The sequence below is a fragment of the Danio rerio genome, chromosome 4, assembly GCF_052040795.2.
Source record: "Danio rerio strain M-AB ecotype USA chromosome 4, GRCz13ab, whole genome shotgun sequence".
Taxonomy (NCBI): Eukaryota; Metazoa; Chordata; class Actinopteri; order Cypriniformes; family Danionidae; genus Danio; species Danio rerio.
The window spans coordinates 149,397-166,376 of record NC_141024.2 but is presented as its reverse complement, the minus strand read 5'-3'; the positions used below and the strand labels follow the sequence as shown (position 1 = coordinate 166,376).

The window sequence follows — 16,980 nt, the reverse complement described above, 5'->3', positions numbered from 1 at the left end:
TTGACCTCACCGGACAGGTCGCTGCTCTCGATGCGCCGCAGGTCCATGTCCACCCAGAAGAGTTTGCCCAGCTCATTATCCACAGCCAGAGCCACCGGCCGGCCCAGATTACTGAAGAACAGCACCTCACGCTCCGTCCCGTCCAGAGCACAGCGCTCGATCTTCGGGGAGCGCTCCTGCAGATTACTGAAGTACATGTACCTGCGGACGACACGCAACACACCGTCACACACACACACACCGCTCAACACGCACTGACCAGCGCTCCCCCCACAGCATCACCATGATGAAGACCTGTGTTCATCAGACAAACACACACAGTCCAGAACCGCACCGTCAACACATCAGCACACAGCTGCGGGCAGAGCTACTCACCCCCTGTTCATTTCCCCAATCTCTGACTAGCGGAGAGCAGATTACCCCTGATCATGACAGTGTGAACAGCTGATGTGTTCCTCTTCTCCATGATGATGCACAGAATATTAGACTAGATATTCTTCAAGACACTAGTGTTCAGCTCACAGTGACATGTAAAGGCTTCACTAGGGTAATCAGGGTATTTATTGTGAAAGCAGTTACAGGAAATTACCAGAGTTTTCCAGGAGGAATAAAAACGGGATGTTTGGTCTGAAAGGAGTGTTGGCAGGTGAGCTGACCAGTTTAATATTGATCTGATCTGCTGTATAGAGATCAGACTGTTATAATCTAAGTGTAAGGGCTAATTATGCAGTTCTGTCGCCATCTAGTGGATGAAAACATCAGTTGTGTTTGCTCTACAGCAGGGGTGACCAGCGCTGCTCCTGGAGAAACACCTTCCTGCAGATTTCAGCTGCTCCCCATATCAAACACACCTGAACCAATTAATCAAGACCTGAACACCAGGTGATCATTACAGGCAGGTGTGTTTGATCTGCAGGATGGCGGCTCTCCAGCAACAGGGTTGGTCACCGCTGCTCTACACTATGGCTGGTTAATGGCCAGCGCTCTCAGAAACTGTAAATGTTTGAAATAGGCATTATCTTATAAATAAACCGCACAGTTGCAATCTAAACAACTGCATTGTGTGTGTGTGTGTGTGTGTGTGTGTGTGTGTGTGTGTAGAGCGGCTCACACTGAGCGCACAGACTGATTATCCCCATCATGGCATGTTGTCATCATGAGTGTTCATCGGTACACTGAATGCTAAAGCGTCGCTCACCCGCGCTCAGGGTTGACAGCGATGGCGCGGGGTTTGTCGTGTTCTCCGCGCAGCACCACGCCGACCCGCGAGCCGTCTGTGCGCGTCACGTTGATCACGTTGGTGAGCTCGCTGGTCCAGTAGATGAAGCGGCTGTAGATGTCGATGCTCAGGTCGTACGGCTGCAGGCCGAGGTTTGAGCCGCCAACAGCGCCGGACACCACCGTCACACTCTGCAGAAACACACACACACACACACACACTCAGGTCATGTGCACACACACGGTGGCGCTGCTCCATATCAGAAAGTCTAACCTAATATCAAATGCCCAACCCGAGGACTCATATGATGACAATAGCCATGGTCAGACCCAGAGCAGCAGTGTGTGTGTGTGTGTGTGTGTGTGTGTGTGTGTGTGTGTGTGTGTGTGTGTGTGTGTGTGTGTGTGTGTGTGTGTGTGTGTGTGTGTGTTCACCTGGTTCCCGTCCTCCTGTGCTCGGCGGATCACATTCTGCTTGGCGTCGATCCAGTACAGGTGCCGGTCCAGCGGGTCGTAGTCGATGGCGCGCACGTTCCGCAGGCTGTGGATGGGCAGGATGATGTCGGGGCTCTGCAGCTCGTCCATCACCATGCGGTTAATAGCCGTCTTCTGGCTGAACAGCAGGAACGACGTCGGCGCTGAAACACACACACACACACAGGGATAAATGATGGTGTACACACACAACCCTGTCGTTTAGTGTCGGCCCAAACAAACCAGTGATGAGTTCAGCTGCGCTCCCCATCAGGACAGTGTTGATCAGTCATGTAGGAGAACCAGAACACACACACAACCCAACCACAGCGAGCCAGAGCCCCGCCCCTCTGCTGCACCAGCAACACTGAGGCCAATGAGTGTGTGACGTCAGTGTTGATGCAGTAGTGGGCGGGGCACACACACACACACACACACACACACACTCACCGCTGCAGGTCTTGTTGTCGGTGTTGAGGGAGTAGTGGGCGGGGCAGCCGCAGGTGAAGCTGCACACAGGTACGGCGAGGCACAGGTGTGAGCAGTGGCCGTTGGTGGCGGCGCAGGCGTTCCAGCCGCTCTGCCGGGACGAGTGGAACACCAGGATGTCCATCACGTAGTCCAGGTGGCCCTGAATGACGGTGCGGTTCTGCCCGCTGGTCTTGTTGGCGCGCTCGATGCTGCGCTGGCTCCAGTCCGTCCAGTAGATGTAGTCCTGATACTGCGTCAGGCCGAACGGGTGCGGGAGATCATCCGCGATCACCTCGCGCTCCAGACCTGCACACACACATACACACACACGCAGACACACGCGCACACACACACACACTCATTATCCAGCGTTGTGTTTATTATAAAGCTGAGATGCTAATATCACACTGAACACAGGGACAGCACACATTCAATGAGTGAGTGTGTGTGTGTGTGTGTGTGTGTGTGTGTGTGTGTGTGTGTGTGTGTGTGCGTGTGTGTTACCCAGCATGTTGGAGGACTCTATGAGTGTGGTGTCGAGGTCAGTCCAGTAGAGCCGTCGCTCAGCGTAATCGATGGTCAGTCCGTTCGCTCGGCCCACGTTCGGCACCAGAGTGATGCGGCCCGACCCGTCCATCGCTGCACGGTCTATCTTGGGCCGCCCGCCCCACTCTGTCCAGTACATGAACCTACGCCACACACACACACACACACACTGATATTAGACCTTTTATTATATATAGTAATAGTAGCACACACACACACACACACACACACACACACATATACACACACACACACACACACACACACACACACACACACACACACACACAGAGTCAGTCGTACCCTTCAGCGGGGTCGAGGGCGAGTGCGCGGGGGCTGTCCAGATCCTTCCACACCAGCACCTGCCGGTGCTGCCCGTCCAGCTTGGCCACCTCGATGCGGTTGGTGCCCGTGTCAGCCCAGTACAGGTTCTTGCCCAGCCAGTCCACCGCCATGCCTTCTGGGTAATCCAGCCCGAACTCCACCACATGCTCCAGAGAGCTGCCGTTCATGAAGGCCCGACTGATCGTCTGAAACACACAACTGCACAATCAACAACACACACACACACACACACACACACACACACAACTAAACCAACACACTGCACAATCAACAACACCACACACACACACACACACACACACACACACACACACAACTAAACCAACACACTGCACAATCAACAACACACACACACACACACACACACACACACAACTAAACCAACACACTGCACAATCAACAACACACACACACACACACACACACACAACTAAACCAACACACTGCACAATCAACAACACACACACACACACACACACGAGCACACACACAAGCACACACACACACACACACACACAACTAAACCAACACACTGCACACACACACGCTGCACTACACAATAAACAACAGAATTCTGTGTGTGTGTGCAGTGTGTTGGTTTAGTTGTGTGTGTGTGTGTGTGTGTGTGCGCTGACCTTCAGTGTGATGTCGGTCCAGTATATGCGGTTGTCGTGTGTGTGTGTGTGTGTGTGTGTGTGCGCTGACCTTCAGTGTGATGTCGGTCCAGTATATGTGGTTGTCGTGTGTGTGTGTGTGTGTGTGTGTGTGTGTGTGTGTGTGTGTGTGTGTGTGTGTGCGCGTGCGCGCGCTGACCTTCAGTGTGATGTCGGTCCAGTATATGTGGTTGTCGTGTGTGTGTGCGTGTGTGTGTGTGTGTGTGTGTGTGTGTGTGTGTGTGTGTGTGTGTGTGTGCGCGTGCGCTGACCTTCAGTGTGATGTCGGTCCAGTATATGCGGTTGTCGGTGATGTCGAAGTCGAGGGCGGACGCCTCCTTGACGCCGGTCAGTGGGATGGCCACGTTGTTGTTGTTGGTCTCCAGGGAGATGCGTCTGATGTCGGTGTGGCGGGAAAACAGCAGGAAGGCCTCGGGGACGATGCAGGTGCTGAGATCCGCCATCAGCTCCAGGCCGATAGGACACGCACACGACACACCCTGAGGCCGGTACAGGCACAGGTGACTGCAGCCGCCATTAGCCCACGCACACGGGTTCACCCCTGCGCACACACACACACACACACACACACACACACAATCAAGTATTTTAAAAATGGTTTATAAAAGGTCTCTGGTTTGAGTCTCGGCTGGGTCAGTTGGTGTTTCTGTGTGGAGTTTGCATGTTCTCCCCGTGTTGGTGTGGGTTTCCTCCGGGTGCTCCGGTTTCCCCCACAGTCCAAACACATGCGCTATAGGGGAATGGCAAACGCCTGGAAGGGCATCCGCTGTGTATAAAATATGCTGGAATAGTTGGCGGTTCATTCCGCTGTGGCGACTGCTGATTCATAAAGGGATATTAGCTGTTATTAGCGGTGTTCTCTGAATGGAGAGGGTTTGTTTGACACATCCAATCATGCTAAATCTGTTGTGTTATCTGACAGAACAGGAGCGCTCTAAAAGTAGCCGGTTCTCCTTTGCTGTGTAATATCCCTCCGCCTGGTGCAGCTGCGACATGTTTTATTATGTATTTAGTATAGTTCCTGTTAATATTTGCCTAGAGAACACATCTTATACATATGAATGAATAACTCTTTAAATGAAATGCTAATGGTCTAATCTGATTCTACTCATTATGCTAAGCTAAGCTAAAACAAGAGACCGGCTGAAGTCATTGAACTCTGGGAGACTCGTGAAATGAGGCTTTTCCAAATACAGGTGGAGTGATGCAGTAATGCGCTGTAGCGGATTAGCATTAGCATTAGCTTACCGAAGGTCTGGTGGACGAACGTGGCCTTGATGCCCATGAGGTCGGGCAGCTGGTCGATGATGACCTCCCGCTCGGTGCTGCGCTTGTGCACGCGCTCGATGCTGCGCCGCTGCCAGTCCGTCCAGTAGATGTAGTCTCCCAGCAGCGTGAAGCCGAACACATGCGGCAGGTTATCCTCCAGCAGAACCCGCCGGCCCGAACCGTCCATCTCCATCACCTGCAGGACAACACACACCTGCTCATCAGCGCCGTGTCAGGACACTTGAAGGAGAGCCATTCTGAGCCTTTATACGAGCTGCAAGACACGTCTCTGCTGTGTGTGTGTGTGTGTGTGTGTGTGTGTGTGTGTGAGATCTGACCTCGATGACGTCGGTCTTGGCGTCCCCCCAGTAGATCTTCCTCTCGCTGTAGTCGAGCGCCAGGCCGTTGGGCCAGCCCAGAGAAGTGTTGACCATCACCATCCGCTGCGACCCGTCCAGAGCCGCCCGCTCGATCTTCGGCACCTCGCCCCAGTCTGTCCAGTACATGTATCTGCGACACACACACACACACACACACACACACACCATCAGCTGCTGAAGACACTGCACTCCTCCTGTCCTCCTGCAGTGTGGTGTTCCTCTGGGCTCTCTCAGCTCACACCAGCTCTGATATTCGCACTGATCTTACAGTTCGGCTGGAATAACAGCAGCGTTTAGTGTAAAACACATGCTGATCCGCTTGTGTACAGAGTACTGCGCTGTGCTGTCGTGACTCGGCTGATTGTCCTGGCTCTGAGCAGAACACTGGTGTCTCATAATACTGAACACACTTTAATAATGCAATGCTGATGCTAGAACAGGAGTGTGCTGCTGAACTCTGCCCCTAGAGGACGGGCCCTGTACTGCAGGCTTTCTGAAATAAGCGCGTCTCACCCGGCGACGGGGTCCAGCACGATGGCTCTGGGCTCGTCCAGATCCTCTGAGATCAGGATCTTCCTCATGGTGCCGTTCAGTCGGGTCACCTCGATGCGGTCCGTGCCGGTGTCGGTCCAGTAGAGGTTTCGTGCGATCCAGTCCACGGCGATGCCGTCCGGGTGGTTCACCTGCGAGGTCACCACCAGCTGAGCGTCGCTGCCGTCCAGGAGGGACCTGCGGATGGCGCGCACCTCGTCGTCCGTCCAGTAGATGTGTCCCTCCACCGGGTCGTAGTCGATGGCGATGGCGTGCCGGATGTCCTCGGCCTGCAGCACGATATCAGTGAAGTCCGGCGTGTCCAGAGAGATCCGGCGCAGGTCTGTGCGGCGCGCTAGCAGGAGGAGCTGAGACGGGCCTGCAGGAGGAACCAGAATACAGGACTGATCAACACCACCTCACGGACCCTCACTGTGCTGTATGCAGCGGTACTGAACATTTAAAAACATCCCGTCCACACACACACACACACACACACACACACACACACACACACACACACACACACGAGCAGCGTTTAGTGCGGTCAACACCGCTGATTGGCTGTTGTGTTGTGGAAATGACAGTGATTGGCTGTGAAGGGGATCAGTTCACCATTCTTCAGTGCACAACACACACACACACACACACACACACACACACTAGGGCTGCACTGACCCTGATAGCAGGATCAGATATGGGTTTGATGCTGCATATTGTTGCTGGATCGGGTACTGGCCTGCTGGTTCTGATCCAAATCTGATCTTGTGTGAGGGAGTTAGTGAGGGATTATACAGTAAAGCTGGCCTCAGACGGTTTAGTGGAGTCTGCTCAAACCTGCAGGATGATGACTTTACTCAGTCCACACTTCAGTGCCATGACCAACACTCAAACACTGCAGCCTGTAGAGTCCAGCAGCGCCATGCAGCTCAGAGAGTGTCGTCTGCCATGTTCAGCGGCCTGTAGATGTGCTGCTTTACTAGAGAGGATATAGAAACTGTATAATGCTCAAACCAGCACAGTGTGGAGATCAATACTCTCTCACACACACACACACACACACACACACACACACACACACACACACACACACACACAGGGAATGAATGAATGGAGGCCGCGGAACACACAGATCTCCCATCAGGCCGTGCTGCGGTGTTCATTCAGAGGGGGAGGGACGCACACAAAGACCCTTACAAATGAGTCTCTTTCAGCCCGAGCCATTCAACTAGTGCAGAGCGTTCCCAGCAGCCGCAATCACTCACCGCACACACACACACACACGCGCACGCACAGACATACACACACACGCGCTCACATTGGAGGATCACACGCTACCATGGCAACCACCGGATGGTAACCCTCCACGGCAACCAGAGAGAGAATAATGCAAGATGACGGATGATCGAAAACACACACACACACACACACACACACACACACACACGCACACACACTCTCTCAATCAGTAGGATAGATCTGAACTGATGCAGTCGTCCATCATGAGTCCAGCAGTGTGTAGACTGCAGTGTGTCCCGTGTCTGATCAGTTGTTGTGGTGTTCATAGAGTTACCCATAATCCTTTGCTGTGTACTGCTGTCTCACACACACACACACACACACACACACACACACCGCACGACACAAACATCAGTACAGGAAGCATTGTGCAGGTGTGTTTAGGGTATAAAACAGTCATCAGCCCCTGACAGAAGAGCAGCGTGTGTGTGTGCGTGCATGCGTGCGTGCGTGCGTGTGTGTGTGCGTGTGTGTGTATCTCACCGTCTCTGCAGCTCTTGTGGTCCTCCAGCAGCTGTACGCCGGTTGGACAGGCGCACTGATAGTAGGGTTTGGCCGGAGACAGCAAACACAGATGAGAACATCCTCCATTCCTCACAGAGCAGGGGCTCGCCACGTCTGACACACACACACACACACACACACACACACACACACACACACACACACACACACATGAGAAGACACGTTGATGAAGCGGTCTGTGTGGCGGCTGTATAGTTTAGGGTTAGGGTCAGCAGACGAGGTGTTTACTCTCTGTGTTCGCCGCTGTGATGCTCTTCAAAATCAAAAACAGAGAAGTAGGACGTTTCCGGAACCACACCACATCATTAACATCATTCAGTATTAGAAACTAATTATTGTGATTATTTGAATGATTAAGGACTTGTAAACCCATTCACCAGCGTTAATGAAAGTGTGCCGCATCTGCTGCTGCTGTCCATATCTCAGACCGCTCTACCTGTTAAAGTGGAGTATCACTGATGGCAGAACACGGACAGCTCGACAGATATCATGACAAGAAGAAAAGCAACAGACGGCACTCTTACTAAACATACAGATGATTACTGCTGATGTAGCCCGCTGCACTGCTCACACATGACTGACCATCATCACCACTAAAGCCGAGAGCAGAGCCGGAGCGTCCATAGAGGCGACTGAGGCAGCCACCTAGCGCCGCAGTATAGAGAGGGCAGCGACCGCGACACCTCCCTTACCACCCGCGTCCTCAGTTATATCCGCGCATAGGGCGGCAGAATAGATGTCTGCGACACCTCACTTCATTTTCATAACCGGTCACTTGCGTTTTCACATTGGGGTTGAGGGCGGCGTGATCGTCCTCTGCCTAGAGCAGCAGTTCAGCTCGCTCTGGCCCTGGCCGAGAGGCCGGCATCAGTACACTGAGGATCAAATATTCCCTCCAGATACCAGTAATGAGTATTTTAGTATTAAATAGTTTACATTAGACTGTAATATGTGCGTCAGTGTTAAAGCTGTGACTGCTGGAACACAGATTGTGTACTGGCTCTCTTCTTCTGCCTCTCTTGGCTTGAACGCATCCCTCAGGTTTTACCCAAACATCCTAAAGGGCTGGTCCACAATGTCATTTTAAGGCTTGGTTGTGTTTATAAGATGCAAAGCAATGTGTGCTCATGGTTCACTTGAAGGAAATGCTGTTATTTTTTCATACATCTCACTTTGATTATACACAGTGACTGTGATTGGTCATCGTTATAATGTGCTGCGATTGGCGAATCGGCTCCACGTCACGCCCGGACAAGCACACGCTTTTCTGCTGTGTAAACCTCAGTCAACCTCCTGCCTGCTCTCTATAATAACATCTGACATGTGTCTGTAACAAATGAAAATGGGGTGCGGCTCCTTTAACAGCGTTTGCGTGTGCATCTGTGTGTGTGTGAGTGTGTGTGTGTGTGTGTGTGTGTGTGTGTGTGTGTTTACAGCAGTTTGGCTGATTAATGTGAGTTTGTAGTTAAATCGTTTGCCCGCAAAGCAGCATTTCGCATTGTTTCCATCGTTGCTACAGCACACTGTTCCCGCTAGACACTGAACATGTCATGATCAATACTAACTGATAAAGACACTCACTGATGTACCTGACAGCTTCTGCTGAGGAGATTTCAGCCGAATTCAGCACTGAACTGGGAGAGATTGTGGGGCTGTTTGGTCAGATCACGCTTGCTGTGTGTTTTATAATTCTCTGGAAGATGATTAATATTGAGCTGTGAGCACTTCTGTCTCTGTGTCGTGTCCTTTATAAGCCCAAATACAGAAACAGGCGATGCTCTGTGCAAGCAGCTGTGTTTAGACGCATTTTTAGCTTCATCTGCTATACCGATACAGCGCCTCTGGCCACGCCCCTTACCTGCTCAGTGTGTGTGCGCAATAACGAACATTCGTGATGTCACAGGGGCGGAAGTATTGTTTGTAGTCGTAATATTCGTTCATTGTAGGCTAACTCTGTAAAACCAAGATTTCAGCGCCGTGTGCACTGCTCACTCCGCTCAGAGAAACCATGCGCTCCGCCAGCCCAGATCATGTCACACACACACACACACACACACACACAAAGCAAACCTCCGCAAACACAGCGATGACGACACACACTCGAGCCAACTAGCGGACGCGTCGAGTACAGAGCAGGCTTCAGACTCCTCATCTGACTCCTGCCGTGAGTGTGAGATGATAGTCTGCTCTGACATGACTACTGAACATCAGATCTCACTCCAGAACCACAGCCGGACTCTTCCCCTTATTGCCTGCTTAACCCCTACAGCCAAGCTGCAGCTTCACATGCAGCCTCTGCTCTGAGACACAGCTGTACTGCCCTCTCCCCTCCGAACCACTGAGTCCAGGTTTGGGCCGCGTCACTGACTATCATTATGGGATGCGGAGCCTCTTACCCATGGGCTGGCGCTGCTGGCTGTAGACGTGGATGTCCATCGGGGAGAAGATGTTGGAGTGTACCTCGCGGCTGTTCTCGCCCGTGTGTTTGTGGCACGAGTGAATGGAGTGTGTGTTCCAGTCCGTCCAGAAGAGTGTGTCCTCGTACAGCGTCAGCGCAAACGGGTGCGGCAGAGAGCCCTTCACCACCACCTCCCTGAACACACACACACACACACACACACACACACACACACACACACACAGGTCAGCAGAGACAGAGACACACACACACACATAGGTCAGCAGAGGGACACACACACACACACACACACACACATAGGTCAGCAGAGACACACACACACACACACACACACACACACACATAGGTCAGCAGAGGGACACACACACACACACACACACACACACACACACACATAGGTCAGCAGAGGGACACACACACACACACACACACACACACATAGGTCAGCAGAGGGACACACACACACACACACACACACACACACACACACACACACATAGGTCAGCAGAGGGACACACACACACACACACACACACACAGGTCAGCAGAGGGACACACACACACACACACACACACACATAGGTCAGCAGAGACACACACACACACACACACACACACACACACAGGTCAGCAGAGGGACACACACACACACACACACACACACACACATAGGTCAGCAGAGACACACACACACACACACACACACATAGGTCAGCAGAGGGGTACACACACACACATAGGTCAGCAGAGACACACACACACACACACACACACACACACACACACACACACACATAGGTCAGCAGAGGGACACACACACACACACACACACACACACGTGCGCTGGTGACGGAGGTGTTCTGACCTGCTGGAGCCGTCCAGGTTGGAGCGGTGTATGCAGTTGAACTTGGCGTCGGCCCAGTAGAGCTGCTGCTGCTGGTAGTCGAGGGTCAGGCCGTTGGGCCAGTAGATCTCCGTTTCCACGATGACAGAGCGCAGCGACCCGTCCATCCCAGCACGCTCGATCTTCGGGATCTCGCCCCAGTCCGTCCAGTACATGAACCTGAGCCGCAGAGCAGAAACACACACACACTTATCACTGACAGCAGCACAGCATTCACAATACACAGGACCACCGGGTCAATACACACAGGATGGTGTATTGAGCACAAAGAACCACAACACACAGCTTTTCTGCAGTCGCCTAAATACATCTTCAACATGATAATGCTTTACACATGCGCACACACACACACACGGCTCAGAGCAGTCAGTCTAGGGCTGCATGATGTTGGATAATCACACACACTGTAAGTGTTTATTTTCAGTGATGTAGACTGCGGTATTCACCATATCTTAATGACCTGACAGTGTGACTGATCCAGAGTGGCGGCGATGGTTCAGTAGGAAACAGAATATGCAGATTAATGGAGCTGATACACGAGTGGAGGAGTCTGACCGTGTACAGCTGCAGAGTACTGTAGTCTCGTGTACAGGAACGCTCTATATTCCTCCATGACGGCCGCTACAGCAGAATTCACCCCGCCACGGCGACATTACAGCTAATCAATCAACCTTCAGCTGCTGTTTTTATTGATAGCGGCTAATAATCACATCAAATGCATTAAAGGCAAGTGAATGATAACAGTTCAGCAACATTAGTAGTGCTGTGCTCATCTGTTTAACCCTTTGAGGTGATGCACTGACTGACTGCAGGTGTGTGAGCCGGAGCATGACGAGGCTTTCAGTATTGATGAACACAGCGTCCATGATTATACAGTGCAGATCTGATAAATGCTGGAGACACACACACACACACACACTGAACTGCACTACAGCAGCGCACAAAAACACAGCGTGTAATTGAGGCAGTGCAGGACGTTTTGTGCACGAACAGAGGAAATCAGCACGCAAGCGGAGATTGATGACATGATGATGATCTCGAGTAGCAGGTAGATCAGTGGAAAAGACCCAACAGAATCTGCCGCCACAGCTGGAACACATCCTAGAGGAAACACTGGTGTTCAGCGTGTGCGCAGGCAAATCTACTCATGTCTTTAATAATAATTATTTCTGGGCTGTAGTGGGAATCGAACCCGGGTCTCTGTGAGCACTGTGCTGCTGTACCGGCGCACTGCTCCACTAGGCCATCAGCACTCTGCTGCTGCCGCAGTTAAAGTAATAATGCCCTGTGCAAACACACACGCGCGCGCACACACACACACACACACTCTGCAATACTGATGCTTACACTCATGCAGGCGCTGTTATGAGATTCAGCATGTTAATATGACAGTGTGATGATTACTGCTGTGATATTGATTCTCTCTAAATGTCTGGGTAAACAGCGTAACCTGTTCTCCGCTTTGAACACAATATATTATATTTCGAGCAACATTGAAGTATTGTGGAGCAGTGAACACGTCAGACTGAACAATGAAATCAGGGATGATCTTCTGCTGTCTGCAGGACTTCCTCACACACTCATTTACTCACTGTTCAAACAGCAGCTTTGGAGATCACACCGTAGGAGCGGAATTACAGAATGTTGACGGCTTTAAAACCTCAAGTTTTCCAAACCGTGATACACCTTGAACACTGTTATCTCCCCATGCCTAGTGTGTGTGTGTGTGTGTGTGTGTGTGTGTGTGTGTGTGTGTGTGTGTGTGTTGTGGATCTCTGATGACGGACAGGAGCTCCAGGAATTGCCCTCATTAACAGTAAATTGTTCAGATCTTCCTGGTTGTAGTTTCTGTCCTGATGAATGATTCTGTTTGAGAAGCATCTGAGGTATTTGGCATCTCACACACACGCACACACACACACAGGCACACACGCAGGAAACGCATCATCGTCCTTCTCGTCCTCACGCTGTGGAGCTGCAGCTGTGCAAACGACAAGCCTCACATTCCCGATTCACACCGGCGTGACACATTCAGGAGGCCCGTTTACATGACGACGCCACACACACACTCACACACACACACTCTCTCACGCAGGCTGTGTCTGGACGTGTCTGTATGGTTGGTGCAGGTGTGTTTGTCTGAGAGGTCATGGTGATTTCTCAACCGTCTCATCAGCAGCTCACAGCACAGCTGACACACACACACACACACACACACACACACACACACACACACACACACACAGTTATACTTATTATTACTCATATCTTCAGTTTAACTTTATTGTTTTGCACAATTTATGTGATTATATGATCGTATATTAATAATGTATATAATAACAGTGGCACAGTGCAGGAGATGTGTGAATAACACACACTGCATGTCAACACACACACACACATACACACTGAAGACTGCAGCACATGTGTCGGGACTGTTGGTTTGTTTACATCCCTCAAAATGCTCTATATGGCGAGTCTGCAAACAGCCAATCAGCTGTGGTCAGGGGAGTCATGTGACCACTGTGCTGCTGAGGTTAGTGTGTGTGTGTGTGTGTGTGTGTGTGTGTGTGGAGCAACAGCTTCAGCTCCTAAATATAACCGAGACACTGAAACACGAGTATGTGTGTGTGTGTGTGTGTGTGTGTGTGAGACCCTCACCAGCTACGCCAAAGGTCAGAGGTCAGCCTCACTGCTCTGAGCCAGGTGTGTGTGTGTGTAGGCATGGGGTGATAACAGTGTTGAAGGTGTAGCGCGGGCTGGCTTCTATTTGCCCTATCAATAAAACAACATTAGAAGTGAACACATTTAGCTATATATTTATATATTAAACAGCATTAATCATATATTTAATTAATGCAAAAATTTAATTTGATATTTCTTAGCAAAATATGTTAAATACTGTATAAAACCAGCACGCTCTACTTGTGTCTTTACACTTTCTTACAACATAAAATTTCTTTAAACAATAAATAAATCAATTAACAAAACCTTTACAAGCTCTGATAAACTGTCGGCACAATAGCCTAGTGGTTAGCAAGTTGACATAAGGTGCAGTGGCACATCAGAGTGTCCTGTGTTCGAATCCCGGCTCGAGGACACATCTTCACATGAATAGTTTAATATTGTTGGGGATTGTATGGGGTTTGGCCAGATTGGGTAGCTGTACATGAACAGAGGAAAATGTAGACGTGTTTAAAAAGATTTAAGAGCTACATCACCATATTTCAGTAAGGCCTAAAACTTGGATTTTGAGATGCAAGACGCTGCAGAAACTCTGTTCAGCCTGACGTGTTTAATGCTCCAACATATATTAAACGTTTCCCAAAATAAATATATTGTGTTTGAAGGGGAAAAGCTGTTTTGTTTTTTAGACATTTAGAGAGAGCATTTATTACAGCCCTGATCTCCATACTGTGATATTTATATACACACAGCATTCCTCATGAGCTAAACACTGATAATCAGCACATGTGGGCAGTATTTCCCCTCAGCTGAACACTAAATGACTGTAAAGCTACACTACTGCATTACATCAGTGATTATCAGAGCTCGTGCGCTGTGCTGTGCAGATGATGATGATGATGATGATGATGATGATGATGATGGTAAGCAGTGTGAATATCTCCAGCAGCTGCAGTAGGAGGCTCAGATTAACTGCAGACCCTCAGGAGTCTCTTCATTCTGCTGAACACTGGAGATATTTAGCAGAATGTTGCAGGACTGACTGCTCCCTCCAGCATTCCTCAGATATCTCCAGTGTTCAGCGGCAGACGGAAACTCAAACAGGTTTGCTGGACTGACTGGCAGGTTAGCTGAGTGTGTGTGATGTCAGCACTTCAGGTGTGTTCATGTTTCCCAGGATGCACTGCAGTCCCAAAGGGGACACAAGCTAGATCCTAAATGTACAGGCGAGACTGAATGATGCAATGCGCAGTGCTGTAGTGTCCACAAGAGGGCGCTAGCTAAATAGACACCAGATTAAACACTTATTTTATTAAATGAAATAACTCTGACTTTCTGAAGTGAGTAAACTGATCTTAAAGCTGCAGTGTGGACGTTAAACACCCAGTGGGTGAACTAGGTATTGCACTCCTGTTTCAACACACCACCTCCGCACTCCATTAAGCACAATGGAGTGTGCTTAATGGATTAATTAAATCTCTTTTTGAGCAGGCTTTCCTTTAACAGTATTTTATCATGGTGTTTTTTTATCTGTGATGTGTGTTTATACTTGTTTGCTCAATGCTTGTTTTATTATTTGTTTTCATTTGTTCTAGCATGGCTGTCGATGCTTATTGTAAGGCGACCTTGGGTGTCTGGAAAGGCGCCATTTACAAATAAACTGAATTATTATAATTATTATGATGTTGCCAGATTGACGACACCAACAAAGGCGGATTTAAGTCGAGCTCTAAATAAAAGCAACAGCATCCAATAGAAGGAACATTTTCTATATTACAGAAATGTTTAATTAATTAATTAATATATATTAAAGACGGCTTCTATTCCCCTGCTGCATTCAGTGTTGACCGCTGATAATGCGAGTTTGACATGTATCAGCACACTACTGACAGCAGCAGCAGCAGAGTTCAGCTCAGATCTGGAGAACACACAGTACAGCGTCTGAAACTGCACTGCAGACCCACACACACACACACCAGTGATCCAGCATCTACATGAACCCTGTTCACCAGCTGTAATGTGTGTTCATGAGAGTATAGAGCTCAGCGCTGTGCTGGAGTCAGTGAGGGACCTATTCTGAATGCCAGTGTTTACACTTCTGTCCTGTTTCGTCTGCTGTAAACTGCTCATCACTGTGTATCTCCTCATGTAGTGTGATGTTAGGACACGAGGTACAATATAACCTGCTCACCTCATGTTCACACTCCTAATATTGATATTATTTGCTCATTAATAGCCTCATGTGGAACTCTGAATCTGCAGCTCATTTCAGAGTCTGCTGCTGTCCACCAGAGGGCGCATTTCAGTCACGGACGCATGCTTACAGTCTTCCTGACTGACTGAATAATTAAACCAAGGCAACCCGCAGTGCTGAAATATAATTGGCTACACTGGCAGTGGGCGGGTTAAAGAGACCAAAACACAGACAGACGCTCTGTAACACACACGTTCAGTACAATATCTGACTGTTTACTGCACACGTTTCTGAAATATCTACAAACATGTTGTTGTGTTTTTGTGCTTTAAAAGAGTCAGAAACTGACATACAGCAGCTTTAGAAAAATAAAAGACCTTAATGTGCATGTCAGAGGAATTAGGAGTCGATAACCAGGCTTTAGCAGACACACAAATCAGAATCCAGCTAACTGGATCTGTAAATGATCATTGTACAGTGATGGTGATGTCCTGTACACTGCCAGACATCCAGACATGAGCAGCGTCCTCTATTCTGCCATTCAGGTTCTGTTTTTATTCCATTTCTGCTGTGGAAGTGCATTATGGGATCCTGGTCTTCCTTATATAGGTGTGAACAGTGTGTTTCTGCACGTGTGTAACAGTGTGCAGTGCTGTATAGTGTGTGTGTGTGTGTGTGTGTATTACGCTACAGACCCTTGTAATAAACTGCAGCACATTCCTGCTGCTTCACACACTCACTCCTCTACATATTATCACTGATATTATTTAAAACACTGAACTGTCAGTAAAAGTCCCTTTGTTAAACTGTAGAGTTCTTCATCATCAGAAGAGGACAGAGCAGAGATCAACATCCCATAATGCAGTTCACCACCGCTAACCCACACAAACACACACACACACACACTAATAGAGAAACTGCTCATTCACAGACATGTTTACCAGTGTAGTGGAGGGAATCTGCATGACATATAATAAACAGTTGAAGAGATTAATTAATAAACAGCGCTTTATGGTTTTCTGAACAGTATCGAGGAATTAAAGTGA

General features: G+C 49.5%; 1 protein-coding gene across 1 annotated transcript in view; it reads right to left on the bottom strand.

The window, feature by feature from the left end:
- lrp6 (low density lipoprotein receptor-related protein 6) overlaps positions 1-16,980 on the bottom strand; it is a 30,828-nt gene that overhangs the window by 8,083 nt on the left and 5,765 nt on the right. The window contains exons 3-15 of the mRNA NM_001134684.2: positions 11,017-11,214; positions 10,129-10,325; positions 7,691-7,825; positions 5,891-6,287; positions 5,336-5,507; positions 4,977-5,193; positions 3,980-4,269; positions 3,013-3,239; positions 2,668-2,852; positions 2,143-2,469; positions 1,654-1,856; positions 1,199-1,410; positions 11-201 (exon numbers count right to left, since the gene is read on the bottom strand). Coding sequence (NP_001128156.2) covers positions 11-201; positions 1,199-1,410; positions 1,654-1,856; positions 2,143-2,469; positions 2,668-2,852; positions 3,013-3,239; positions 3,980-4,269; positions 4,977-5,193; positions 5,336-5,507; positions 5,891-6,287; positions 7,691-7,825; positions 10,129-10,325; positions 11,017-11,214 — 2,951 coding nt within the window. The remainder of the gene's footprint in view (positions 1-10; positions 202-1,198; positions 1,411-1,653; positions 1,857-2,142; positions 2,470-2,667; positions 2,853-3,012; positions 3,240-3,979; positions 4,270-4,976; positions 5,194-5,335; positions 5,508-5,890; positions 6,288-7,690; positions 7,826-10,128; positions 10,326-11,016; positions 11,215-16,980) is intronic.